The 15,063-nt window shown below is 32.7% G+C and overlaps 1 protein-coding gene across 1 annotated transcript in view; it reads right to left on the bottom strand.

Moving 5' to 3' along the window:
* Positions 1-15,063, bottom strand: part of Duox (dual oxidase) — a 247,583-nt gene that overhangs the window by 10,794 nt on the left and 221,726 nt on the right. The window contains 12 exon segments of the mRNA XM_085945005.1: positions 605-739; positions 1,559-1,572; positions 1,575-1,704; positions 2,880-3,035; positions 4,905-5,074; positions 6,073-6,229; positions 6,893-7,094; positions 7,184-7,298; positions 8,732-8,865; positions 9,460-9,656; positions 10,178-10,414; positions 12,318-12,484. Coding sequence (XP_085801131.1) covers positions 605-739; positions 1,559-1,572; positions 1,575-1,704; positions 2,880-3,035; positions 4,905-5,074; positions 6,073-6,229; positions 6,893-7,094; positions 7,184-7,298; positions 8,732-8,865; positions 9,460-9,656; positions 10,178-10,414; positions 12,318-12,484 — 1,814 coding nt within the window.

Raw genomic sequence — 15,063 nt, 5'->3', positions numbered from 1 at the left:
TGCCGCCAGTAAATTTCATGCATGTGTAAATGGGCTATTATCATTAGTTGTGTAATGTGGTTGCGGTACATGGAGTCAGCGCTCTATGACTTGTGTTTCAAGACAGTGTGTGGCACTAAAAATTTTCAAAATTCTACATACAATATCAATTGCAAAGAATTATGAAAAAATAATTACTTCCATACGGGAGTAATAACTAAAACATTAGAAACTATCATTATAATCAGAAGTTTTTTGAACATCCTTACATTCTCCAACAAATCTATCCACCTATTCCATTCAAAGTGGCTACGTTTCAATTTTGTTACGCGACGAATATGATATTCATCTATAGCTCTATCTAATTGGTGAATTTTTTAGCCTGCGTTTCACTAAAAGTAATGTTTGACACTACAGAATATTAGACTGTGCCTTTTCGTTTTTTAAAGAATTAGAGTTTCAGGCAATTTAATGAGTTGTCTGGTACAAAACTTTTGGAACCAAAATATAAAATAATGAACATTGTATTTGATCTGTGATCAATAATTATTGTCTACAGTGGTAAATTTTCTGTGATCTTCATTATTATACACAACATACGTTAATGAAATTAAATCTATCTTACCTGGAAAGATATTCTTCCATCCTGGTCTTTGTCCACAATGTTGAACATCTTCTTAACAAATACAGCATCCGATTTCATTCCTAGTGCGCTTGCGAATTCACTTTTTGATAAAGATGTTCTCATTACAATAGACACCTAGAATTTGTTTATTAAAGCATTAGAGTTATTTTAGTGGTATTTCTTTTACTAAAGCATTAGTGTTAATAAATTCATTATTATTTTCATAGACGCATAGGTTTTCTCTTATCTTCTCAACTTCCTGGTCTTCCTGGTCTTGCGTGTAGTATCTTACTTTGCTGCATACCTACTAACAACATTTTTTATCGTGCAAGACTGGGCTTGGAAATTTTCTAATCAAATAAGATAAAAATTAAATAAAATTATATGTTGAAACATTCTTTTTGACTTTTGAATGAATCCTTTTATCAAATATTGTACACAGAGTGATAAAAGTGTAATATTAAAAATATATATATTTTTTTCATAACACTACATCAGGCCATAAGACCCAATAACAGTTAGTTAGTAGTAGTTAATAATATAAGTGACACAATCACAAACACCCAGATATGGGAAGATAATATAAATAATGTATTAAGACCTCACCGGGATCAAATCCGGAGCCCTCGGATGAAAGACCAGCGCATTACACACTGTAATGTGAGGGCTGACATGTCATTCATGTTTTCTACTCTAGCTCACGTTCATCTATCTAACATCCTTTCAATATTCAACCATGCAATCTTCGCTAGTATATTGACGATCTTTGTTTGGATACACATCCATTTGTTCGTCAAAAAGCCTCTCAAAGCCATCACAAGTTTGGATGATTTTATGGCTTTTTGGGTAAACTGGTCTAGATAATGTATTATAATTATTAATAACACTATTATGGTGGAAGTTCTAGGTCTTTCTTTAAGGATCCGTGAGTGTTCTATAAGTGAGTTTCCTTACCTCTCCATCAGAGAATCTGACTTTCTTCTTCTTTCACCGGGAGCTAAGCCAAAGGTGAGAGCATAAGCCTCTCTGAAGAAATGTTCTAGTCTCTTTTGTCGCCTTTCTCTAGTTTCTGCTTTTGCTAATATGTGATCTCGGTTAGCCTGGAACGGAAATATCAAACGTCAATTACTTTAACAGGACGTGACAATGTAACAATCTTAAAAAATTCCATACACTACAAACCAAACTTTCTGTTTTCTGGAGACTGCAAATAACTAACAGGCTAGGATAAATCTTATCTTGCTAAATCAAGCAATAATTGGGGAAAAATGCTTGTTTATCTATATAGTGATCAGACGTGTTCATTTGTAGTGATGGAATTTCATGACACATGATAATGCAGTTTAAATATGCAAGTAATTAATAAATTATCTCAATTGGAATTATATATTTTTATAATAAAATTAAGTAGATTCTAGGTACGAATCCTATTGTGTACTGTGGCACTGTAGTTATGGTACTTGGAACTGGGCAGAGTCACGATTAGAGGTGTAAGTAATTGATAATAGGTATTTCATTTACGGCCAGGTTCCACCAAAGACATTTATATTGATTAGGTGCATCAAAGCACATTTATTATGTAATTAAACACGTTTATAGAATTGATTTTTAACTTATTGACGTGGCTCGAGGTTGCAACACGCTCTTCCGCCTCAAAAAAAACAAGCCTAGTAAAGGTAAATTCACATATCTGAAATCAAATTGTTTATGTTACTGCTTTTGCCGGTAGATAACACATCTTGCTAAAACTGCGCCAATTTAAACAAAAATCAAACAGTCTGCTTTGGTCAAACAATCACGATTAAAATAATATATCGGCTCACACGTGTCAATTGATATATTATTATAATGGATACAGTACATACCTACTGTTTGTTGAAGTATGTATTGAAGATGTTTCAAATGTGTCTGTTGGTTGAGATAAAATAGATCTTTCTTTTCAAAGTTATTATTAAACGTCATAAAATTTCATTTTTGAATCAAATAAAGCACATTCGGGGATTCCATAAATTCTGAGAATAAATCCATTGTGATAATTTTATTTAAGTAGTCTTTCAGAAAATATTCAGTGATATTGAATGAAGACACCGTATCTTTGCGATTATTTTATGAGTTGATATTAAATTTTAGTTATTATTTTGACTGAGGCATGTTATATGATAAGTATAATGGGGTGCCCAGAATTTGAAGATCCACTATTACATATTTGATTTGTAATTTTTTCTACATCGAACATTAATATCTTAGTTATAATTATGTTTGAACCTCTACATACCTGAATACAGTTTAAGTTTTTCTTTTGAGCCGAAAGGAAGGACTCTAATTTGTTGAGGAATTTCCTTCGGGAGGCCAGAGAATCCAGCTCCAGTAAAAGATCATGCTCTTTGGCGACTCTCAGCATTATCAATGGCCGACGCTTGCTGTTGGTTTCCTGCAATTAATATAATCAATTAGTATCACATCCAGAACATGTCGTTTTCATCTTCTTCTTAGTTTGTTTGCTGCTTAGTTGGAGTATATGGTAGGTATGGTACCGTATGGCACCTCCAAGAATCCTTGCCAGTATCCAATGTATGTGGTATTTAGCGTCCTTCTTCGATACCAGAATCGTTTTGTTACTCTTAAGGTTCAAATACATTATGATCACGTGATGTGCTTTCACAGTAAACTGCCGCTACGTGAAAAAATTATTCGCATGTTCTTTGTTTTTAGTAGTTTTCTCTGTGGATTTTCTATTAAACTATTATCTATTATCAATGGTCTGCAGGTTGGGTTCTGCTCAAAATATTATCTATGGATGCAATATCCCAAGTAATTTTAACATATGCACACGTAGAAACTGTTAAAATTAATTGAAGTTAGCATGAATAATGAATAATAATTCAAAATACTAATACATTGGCACTCTCCATCATTGAATTTATAGAGATATTGAGCATTAAAAATATTCTGCGGAATGACGAAACCATAGACTAAATTTGTTGCCGTACCAGCATGTGACAGTATGTGACGTGATATAATGTAATTGCAGCATTAAAGTCATATTACCGCACACTCAGTATCTCCAGCAAGCATCTGTTCTCGAACTTCAGTATATGGTCACTCTGACTAAATCTTAGTAAGTTGCCTTTATTCACGACTGTAAAACAATCTGTCAGAATGCAAGTGTCAATCAGAAGGCATTTGCTAAGTACACACTTATGTTTTCAAACACAAAGTAATCTAGCGCATGCCTTAGATTGAATGCATTAGGTTTTATGAATGCCTCAAACTGTCGACACGTCCTGTTGTTGATGCACAATAGTTTAAAAAATTTCATCATTGAGGATATCAAGATATAATGGATGAATTGGTGGTGTGGTATCAGTGGCGCACCCAAGATTTAATATTGGGGGGGGCCCAAGGAGGAGAATGTAAATTAGTCCTATAGACTCTTTTTCTTCTTCACAGCCTAATTTCTCGTTTATCGGTCTTTTGTCTATTGCACTCGGTGTACCTACACCATGGTCCCCAAATCCTGAAATGGGCTCTCAGGCTAGGATATTTGGCGGGCCCCCTACCTACCGCTAAGATTAAAGGCAGTGTGAAACACTACATTAACGTTTTTTAAATTGTGTTTTAGTACAAATTAAGGGTACTTATACAGTGAATTATTGGCGATTTTAAATACATCTACTTTAATAATGGAGCTGTCGAGTATCGACACATAATAATCGAAAAATATATTGCACAATTATATAAGTAATTGAAAATGTTCATGGCCATGAAGCATAATAGCGCCGCCTATTGAAGCTAATTTATGATGTGTGTTTATCTCACTTATCTGGTCAACCCGACACGCCGGGCCCTCAGGCTAGAGCCCTGTCAGCCCTCCCCAGCCATGACCTACACCACTCCGGAATTCGGGTGGAGACCGAAAATTTTTTGACAGTTCCATTAGGGATTGGGCTTCTTGAAAAACCTGACATTAGTGTTTCGAAATTTTTGTGTTAGAAATTAAAATCTAAGAAATTTTTCTAAAAAGGGTGCTGGAGAATTAATACAAATCATTTTTGTTGCCGTGTTTTTATTTGTCTAAGCCCAAAGGTATAGTTTATTGGCTTTCAATTTCAACGTTTAAAATTATTCTGATAATTTTCATTTTTGGGGGGTGCCAGGGCCCCTTGGCCCCCCCCCTGGGTGCGCCACTGTGTGGTATTGGTGGTAGCTGGTAGCTATTTGGTTTTAAACGAGGTCACCTTTGAATTCCAGACATTTCATATACTACATGTATAAAAATCTATTGCGAATAATAACTCACCATACTTTCTTCGACATTGATGCAGTCGACATTAGCGAATGATATCGTTCGAAGTTTGTCTCCCTTCCTGTCGACCATGTGCAATGCTTGTTCCGGTCCAAAGCGAATCTTGACCAGCCTCTTATGATGCGCATGGAGCCATTCTCTCACAACCATCTTATCTACTGACCCTGTAAACCAGAAGTAGAAACAAAATTATAATACTACAGTGGAACAATAATTTAAGCATGAATGAACGCATGAGGAAATTGCATCTGCTCATCGTCATAAATTCGAAGATTGAAAAAAACTGTTTTGTGCATGGATGGATATTTTCATTAAAAAAATTCTTTTGAAAGTAACAAAGAGATTTTTGAATTTGTATTTTGTTTTAAATTAAAAAAACAGTGATTTTGCTATAAAAAATATAGGTACTTATGTGTATAACTTGAAATCATTTTTCACTTGATAGTTAGATGACTTTTTAGCCATAAAAATCATTGTTGTCCTGAATTTTCACTAGAGTTTTGTTTTATAACCTACTAACTGAAATATCGCAAAAGTCAGATTTTGTCCAGTTACGAGTCTTGATTGGGACGATCACGGACGAGTTAACTCACCAAAGCATGTATGTCGCATCAGGCCACGGATGAGTTAACTCGCGGGTTCTAGTAAATGTCATGAATAAACTATTTGTGTATATTCTCTAAATAATATTTGTCATTTAGTGTGAAAATATTCACGATAAACTCGAGAAACATGTTGATTTGGTAAGTTTTCACAAATATTTATCATTCTGTTCCTATTTTATATTTTTTAAGGGATTTATTTTATTCTAAAAATAGCTGGCCTACAAGTAGTGTCCACCTAGTAAAAATTGGCTGGCAGTGATAAGATAAGGTGTATAACAATATCAAATTCTGTACTGAAAATAATTCTGACAGTTAAGTCAAACAAAAGAACATATTGTTATTTAAAATTGGAATTGGCAAAAAAGATAATTTAAATAAACAAACATTGTTTTGTTTATTATGTAAAAATGTCAGTTGGTAGGAAACAGTAATCTTAAAAACAAACTTATTTTGACTGTACAGAATAAGTATGGTTTCCAACTAATATCAATATTGAAATAATTTTGTCGGTTGAAAGATAGAAAAAAAGTCATATCTTGATACATTTTCTCTCTTACCTTTGCAATACTGGGCATTCTTCAATTCCTCCTGCTTAATTTTGAGCTTTCTTCTTCTGGAGTTTTGTAATTTGACTACACCATATCCAGCTCCAGCACAGAGAATCGGTATAAATCCAAGGAATACGCAGATGTATATATAAGCTAATTCGCTTCCCTGAAAAGAACAACTTTTGTAGTAGGTATTAAAAATGTCTCATGATATTTTTTTTGAAATCTAAATAATTTGTTATACTGACATCTAGTGGCTAATACTCCGTTTATACGCCGTATAACGCAGCCATAACAAGAAAATGCACATGTAAACACCTATTGTCATGTAAGTTGCAAGATTGCATGCATGAATCAAAAAAGTTTGGAAGCTTCTGAATTTTCATGCGATAGTTGCAACTCGCACGACGTTGGCGCATACGCAGTATAACAATTGTGGCAAACCTGCTGGAAAAAATACGAAACTACACAGCGCAGAGCATTTTAACGTTTACAAATTTTCACAACCTCAAATAGCACCATAAAGTGACAACATCGCGTCTCGTTTACTCTTGAAGAATGAGATTGGAGAGACAGTCAGCACTTTTACGTGTAAACAGTTATCGTCACGATAGTCTAAAATACACACTATTGCTGCCAGAAAATCTATGCACGTGTACAGGTGCTATTATGTTGGTATTTACATGGCCAATAATTTTATTTGTTCATTTATCCTGTTCATGCTATTTTGAAGCACTATATTCCTTTATATCAGTGTTTTACAGTATTCTGGTGCACCCATAGCCAAGTTTTGATAAATGAAAAGAAATGGTATGAATATATCATTTACCTCAAAATAATCATATCCTTTGAGGTATTTGCATGGGGCGAGGAGTGACACGTTCAACTGATAAGGCTGAGGACATGGATTACCATCTTTCCAGAAGAAGACGTTCCGTTGAATCTCATCAGACGCAATTCCCGTTGAGTTAACAATCACATCCCAGAGAGTGACTTTTTGGAGTTCAATTATTTCTTCTGCGGTGAATACGCTGAAAATTCACATTTCGATTGTTTAGACCTGAATGTAAAATTTATAGTAGGTACACAATGATAATGAGCATTTGTAAATAAAACTTACTCGTTGTCTACATTTTCGAACCAAAATCTGTCAGCATCTCTTATTCTCTTGAACTGTTCGATGATGACGGCACTAAACAGCTTTCCAGGACGTCCATAAGATTCCAACATTCCACCTATTCAACAGTAAAATATATTATTTATAATATGAAGAAACAAATAATTTATTAACATTCATTTGCACTCGTTAATTTCCTATTATTGTAATTTTTATGTGAACCCTGAAATATTATTTTGTTATTTCTTTTATTGTGTTAGCTGACAATAATAATTCATGGTGGAAATGCATTGTATTATTAAATTAATTTAATAAAACGCAATTTTTTTTTATTATTATATTTACTTATAGGTATTCCACTTTCATTAATTAATTGAAAATGTCCCTTCTGAGGCGGATGAAACCGGTTCAGCGCATCTATTCTATACACAAGACTGCTTTCGGCCGCTTCGATAGCTATATCTAGGGTAGGTACATCAAATTAGTTGTAATTGTTACAATAAGTGCTATGTTTTAACAGCACCTCTATTGGGTGTGGTAAATTTTAGAGCGAATAGACAGTTTTGACTGTTTAGACAGCTAACTTATTGTAATTATTACAGTAAGTGCTAATACTTCGATACAAACCTACCTTAGATACCTGCCGTAGCGGCCGAATGCAGTCTTGTGTATAGAATAGATGCGCAGATATAATTAATAAAAGTGGAATAAGTACGATTAAAATAAACTGCATTTTATTTAATTAAATAAATAATATTATTTTGTATTAAATTCGGCTTATGAGTGTAACTGTAAGAGTATCTCGTAACTAATATAGGTAACTATAATAATAAAAAAATTAAATTGTGTTTGAGTTTTGAAAAATTTGAAGAAACCTCTACTTTGAGAATGGTGTGAGAGCTTAGTCATCGGTTGGCTGGTGAATGCCAATCAGGTGAGTACCCATCTCATACAGCGAATAAGCATAGAAATTTGAAGGTATCCAGGAGACTGATCATAAATAATTATGTTGTACGATAGAAAAAACAAACTATAGTTAACTTCAACTATTTAGGGTTGAAACTCAATAACATTGTTTGTTTACCATGAATGCGGCTATCGGTTTCAAAGTCGGTTATCTCTATATTCCGCCATTTTGAAATAATTGCAAAAAACAGCTGTGAAACACATTATTTGGGATCGTAAATAAAATATTTATTCTTTGCATAGTATTAGGTTCCTAAATATTTTTTTAAAAATTACCTAAAAGTCATTAATAAAATTAATAAAAAATACATATTTCAACTTTGAAATCAACTTCTGGTTTAGTACTATGTTACTACAAAATAGAACTGGATTAGATAGTTTATGATTAGGTATACATAAGATGGAGAAGTACTTGGAGCACCAGAACCAATAAAAATATTTAAAAAAAAAAAAAATGAAGATAACCAACATTGAAACCAATAGACTTAAATATTGATTTGTGGACTTATTGGTATTTAGAAATATATGTCTTATTATAATTTAGAAATATATATGTATAACGCATAATTGGATAAAATATTTCACCTATGTAGACATCAACGTTATCAATGTTGTCATCGTAGGCTGACGACAACAACTGCAAAAGTTCTGGTTGCTGTTCAAATAATGTCGGATTAATGTCCTTAAACGTTTTGTGCTTTGGTAACTTGAAGTAGGTTCTGTAACAATGATGAAAAATACCTTCAAACAATAATTCAGACACAGAAAATAATACTTAAAAGAAAATAAAACAATATATTTATTATTATGGGAATTATCATTATCAATAAAGCGAATCTTCTACCTACCAGAGGCACCTAGCGGAAAAATACGAAGCTTGCAATTTGAGATATTTTTTTGATAATTTACAATTTAAATTGTATTAATTAATAAATATGTATCTGTGAACAATAAAAAGAAAAATATCTTTTATTTAAGTCAAAGAGAAACTTACAATTTGTAAAAAATATTATAAAATTGAATTTTTTAAAGGATCCCATCTTATTATTACATATTATTTTATGGTCATATTTATTATTAAAACTTAGTTTATTAAGTTTGCTATGTCACGAGGAAATGTTTGACTAAATCATAGTTTTAATATTTTTTATATTTATTTTAAAATACATTGACATTCAAGTTACTTATATATATTTATATTTTCATAAAAATAGATGGTCACTTTTATCTACATCTCTTTTATATAGGATACATTAACATATTGCATAATATAACTAACATTACCCAACAAAATATTCGTAGTGTTTTCTAACCTGGCAGTATTGTAGTCAGGAAGTCCATTGTCTCTCCCCCTCATGATGTTTAGCGCTCCAAGATCTCTCCGGGTGAACTCCATCGGACCGAATAGTTTATCACGGACATCTGAGCAAAGGACGGCATCTTCTTTCTCTGACAATTGTGACGACATGCCCATCAGGAATTCTTCCAGAGAAGTTTCTGATAAGATATCCTGGAAAGAGAGAAGTATTTAAGATTGAACATATTAATTTTCACAACATGGAGATATTGTAGCAAGGCTATTTTAAATGATGGATTAGCCATTCTCTCCACTTCTTTGCTTCCAAGCCTGGATCCAACATATATATTGAATAACGACATTTCATGACTCACCCGACCAGCAGTTGAGAGTGCTAATGACTGATTTATGATGGATGGGTTTGTCGCTTTCCAGCTTCAGAGTATAGGGAAAACACAGTTTCGTCATGTCTTGCGCCCTTTGATATACCTATGAACCTTGCGGATTATAGCGTCGCTGTCGACGACTACAACGGCATCCATAAGATTAAGAGCGCAAAGTCTCGCCCTCTTAGGCGGCATCCAAAATACAATACCAGCCACATGGACAGCACCTGCACCAGCACACCAGCGTCACCGAGGACTGACACACCCACTCACGATCTCAAACATTCATGACACAGTCGTACTAGCTATTTCTTATGTACAGAATAATATATTAAGTAAACAACTTACATTACTATCCCACCACGTTGAACACAGTCTGATCGCCTTGTGCCCCATGGGGGTTTCCCGGAAGTGGCACTTTCCGTCTCTACGGTAAATCCCCGGCGGTATTAGGGTATGTCCAAAACGAAATGCGGCCGCCGCGAAGATGTGGGAAACCCCTGGATGAACGTCACTCGAGTAACCTTCGTATGGAGGCAACTCCACACCCAGGAATGCAGGTAAATATTCATACATTATGATGTTCTGAAAAAGGAAGAATAAAAAAATTATATATCATTTTGAAGACATCGTACCAACGTTGGGTTAATAAAATCATCTCATTTCACTCTATTGAAGCTCCTAGGTCAGTTGTGCTCTTTTTTCCTGCTCTTTTTTTACGAACATAACATTTTTTCAAAAACAATCTACCTGCAGGGTTCTATGAGAGCCTAATACATTTTTTTAAAAATGGGCAAATCAAAAATAGGTGAAAGTTGTAGAAGGCATTGTCATTTTTTCATACACAATCTACCTGCAGGGTCTTATGACAGCCTAATACATTATTTTCAAAATATGCGATATGAATATTATTTTAAGTTAGTTGAAAATTCCAGAAGACATTGACATTTTTTCAAAAACAATCTATCTGCAGGGTTCTATGAGAGCCTAATACATTTTTTTTTAAATTTGCAATATCGATATTATTTTAAGCTTAGTAATAAATAGGTGAAAATTGTAGAAGGCATTACCATTTTTCATAAAGAATCTACCTGCAGGGGTCTATGAGATCCTAATACATTTTTTTCAAAATATGCAATGTCGACGAAATATGCGATTTTAAGCTTAGTAATAAATAGGTGAAAATTCTATTTTTAAATATGTATGCAATATATTTTAAGCTTAGTATTAAAAACGTGAAAATTTTAGAAGGCATAGCCATAACCAAGATAATTTTTAAATAATAATAAAAAATATTTTGATTAATAGTTTGATTATATTATTATATACCAATATACACCTACCTGCAATGGTTTTATGAGTGCCAAATACATTTTCCATTGTATATATTACTATTATAAGAATGACGTGAATATTCGAAAAGTGGATTGATTGCATCATGATACTTTTGTATTTCACAAACCATCTACCTTACGTCCTTCTATAATCTATACCCATAATACGTACCAAGTACCCTAAATAAATGATATATTTTGTGATTTTGTCTGCACGCAAAAAAAAACATTGTTGTAATAATATACTATTATATTATCATATTGTCTTATTAAGAAAACGAAAGAGAGCAATAAATCTAAAGGTGCTTTCTTCAATAAAAACTTTTATTTTTTATTATTAGACACATAGGTTGTCTAGAAATGCATTGTTGGGAAAAAATATACCTAGCTCGATGCATTTCAAAGAACAAAATTTTTACTTGGCTAATTGTAGCACCCATTTGTATCGACATATTATGTAGGAACAATAATCAGGGATTTTCAGCCAGTAAAATCATTGTTTAATAGAAAGATAATTATTTTACTATGTTTTAAAATATTTTGAACCGGAACGCCGTACGAAATATTCTGATGAGGCTCGAGAATTTGACGAGACATCTTGCCATCTTCTAGGATTCCACGAGAAGGAACGGTATATTCGGGGATTCCACGAGACGGAACGGTATTCTCGAGGAATTCACGAACCGGAATGGCGCTCCAGGGCGTTCTGCTCCATTCCGAGCGCTGATTCTAAGCCTGACATTTTGACGAATTAAAATTTATATGTACCTACCTACTTGTCAATTACATGCGTGGTCACAGTCACGACCTCTAAAGGATGAAGGCTTGTTAGGCTTATTGGGCACCAATCACTAGGGCTGCAAGATTACTCAATGAGCTCCCAGAGATATATATTTTCCATTCCATTGTGATGTAATATGTTAATATGTTTATGAGTATATATATCTGTAGTGTTTAATACTCAATATAATACTATGTTTAAATAAAAACCAGTGACCACGTGGTTAATTCAATTTTTAAATACACTTAAGCTCTCCGTCGCCCTACCAAAATTAACTTAAAATCTTTGAGTTACGCCATTCACAAGATCTATATAAAAGTTAGATAATCACGGGGGCTACAATAATAATATATTAAAATGTTGAATGACTCACTTGTAGTGAAGCAACGACTATCCTCCTGGTCCTCTGGAAGACGTCTTCGTCACTCCAGTCAGGATGTTGTTTGAGCACACGGCCAGCCACCACATTGTGCCACCTGAAGAACAGGATGCCGAAAGATAGGATGGCTGGGTTCTGATTAGTTCGAGGGTCTCCCAACACTGAAAGAATACATTAGTATTATTAAATATTTATAATGAATAGGTAATTATTTATTCTAAACAACAGACAATAATAATACCATGACATAACATAATATATTATAATCCAATCGTTAAACAATAAACTATATGGTATGCTACGAATGCTGTGATTCGTTAGTTTAATAATTGGACTAATACGCAGACAGTACTAAATGGACCAATAAAATTAAGACCAAATTTAGACAACAAAAATCTTGAAGAATATCTTCTATGGACACTGAGCCTAAAAATACCAGTGATTCTGAAAATTAGATACTAATGGTAATGGTTAAATTAGTCGTAAGTCATTTCGCATTGCAGATTAATTTGCAGCCACTTAACACTATTGTACTCTGAGATATATTTTCCAGGGCTGAGCTTCGAATAAAATACCTTACATCAGTGTTACGGATGGAACGAAGCTTTGCATTGAATGCACAATCATTAAAATATTTTGGTTAGCGATATCGTAAATCGTAGGTCTTGGATACGAATCTTGGGTCTAGCAAGTTGACAAAGGGGGTAACGTGTCCGCTTATGAGATCGTGGGTCTCGGGTTACAATCATCCTGTGTCTGGCAAATTCACATGTTTTTTTAATGTGTTTTTAACCCAAAGCATGGGGCTTGTGGGCTGAACATGACTCGACTGTGTTTAGGAAAAAGGGCGTAACCCTCGATTTTTCGAAAAGTGCTTTTATTAGATATTAACAATGTATACAACTAAATACACGTTCTATAAAAAGGAAGTAAGCCGCAAATGTCGAATTATTATCTAAATTCAGGTCGTAATTGAGATTAATTAAGTTTTAATTTAAGGAAAAAAGCATTTAAGTACCCAATTTTAATGATTTTTCTGTAATATCTTCTTTAATTATTATTAGATCGAAAATATATTACACCAAATCATCTATCATCATGCACCCAATGTCTGTGTTTATTTTTTTTTTTTAATATTAAACTAAAATCGTTCAAAAAACGTTTTTTGCCTCTCCTGTAAAATTTGTTCTGTGAGGGTTACGCCCTTTTTCCAAAACACGGTTTACGTGGTATACATAATATTATAATATTATGTTCGAATGATCATTTTTAATGTGAAAATAATTATCAAAATTTAAATTATATTATAATATAGTTAATACGCTGAAATTCATTATTGATTGACCATAATAACCTTTTTATATTTATGTGCCAAAAACGTTAGCATTATGTATGTACCTCTCGATAGTTTTTTTAACCTATTGAAAAGTAGGTATATACCTAATTAATGTATTATAATATGTAGGAACAGAAAATAAAATTTTAATAAAAAAAATGCAGTTCTTTTTCTTATCTACTCGTATAATAACATCACATGAAATGAAAAACATTAATTATATTATATGTACTTACCTATATTCATTTAAAAGTGGAAGATTTGACTAATAATTAAAAACACTTAATATAATTATCGTCAAACAACGTATAATACATATTAAAAAAACCACTTTCCGTGGAAAAATGCCGAAAAAACCTCAGCTGAAAATTCGTGTTATTAAATTAATGCATGATGTTCTATATTTTATTAAAAAATATATACTCATATACCTACACCGGATCGGTGTAATTACGACAAAAATGAATGTTTTATTTTTCTCCTATCCCGGAATTGTCAAAGTTATGTTCTGTTATTATCATGTTCTGGGTTATCCCAACAACCACAACTTACAATGACATATATAGAGAAAAAAAAAACAGAAATAATGATTCATACTTTATCATTGGGTATAAAATGTATGGTAAAATGGATTTCCGTTTTGCTCAAAAAACCGAAACTAAAGTTTATACAATACATAGTACAGTATGCATAAGGTTCAATCGTCAATCAATATTTTAAAATTCAATGCAAAAAGTATCATAATATTATAATCCGATATTGACAAAGAATTAATATCAATAATGGTACCGTATCGATACCAAAGTTTCTAAGTACCTTTGAAGTCCATTATACACATGTCATAATAATACTATGTCTAGGTATTGTCTACTTAGATAATATAGATACATTATACAATAATGCAAGAACATCATGCCAATAATAATAATTGCAAAACGTGAACCACGACCTCTTTATCGCTTGCGGTGCATTATTATCACACTTTTATAAAAAGATTCTTAAAGTAATAAGTATTATTTAAATTCCACAAATTTTAAATAAATAATTACAAATTAAAAAGAACCTTTTTATACACCACGTTTTTAAATTTTCTGTTGAATCATATACACTTGACAATTTTATGTACCTATAAATAATTTAGGACAAATAAGGCAATTGTCAACACACATTTTTTTGCTATTTTGCAACAAACAAACAAATATAGAATACTGAAATGTCATTTTGATTTCCATAGTAACGCACGTATATATTAATAATTTAGTTGCTAGGAACACCCCCTTAGCAACCAATAATAGTGGATTGGATTACGGATTTCTTCCGAAATAACTTTTCATACAAAACAGAATTAGCTGAAAATGAATTCAATTCTACTTAAAGATGGCTAAAAGTTTTAAAAGAATGCAT

Source organism: Rhyacophila brunnea, unplaced genomic scaffold (assembly GCF_057557595.1).
Source record: "Rhyacophila brunnea isolate RB1 unplaced genomic scaffold, BYU_Rbru_1.0 scaffold_17, whole genome shotgun sequence".
Lineage (NCBI taxonomy): Eukaryota > Metazoa > Arthropoda > Insecta > Trichoptera > Rhyacophilidae > Rhyacophila > Rhyacophila brunnea.
This window is presented reverse-complemented; position numbering and strand designations above follow the sequence as displayed.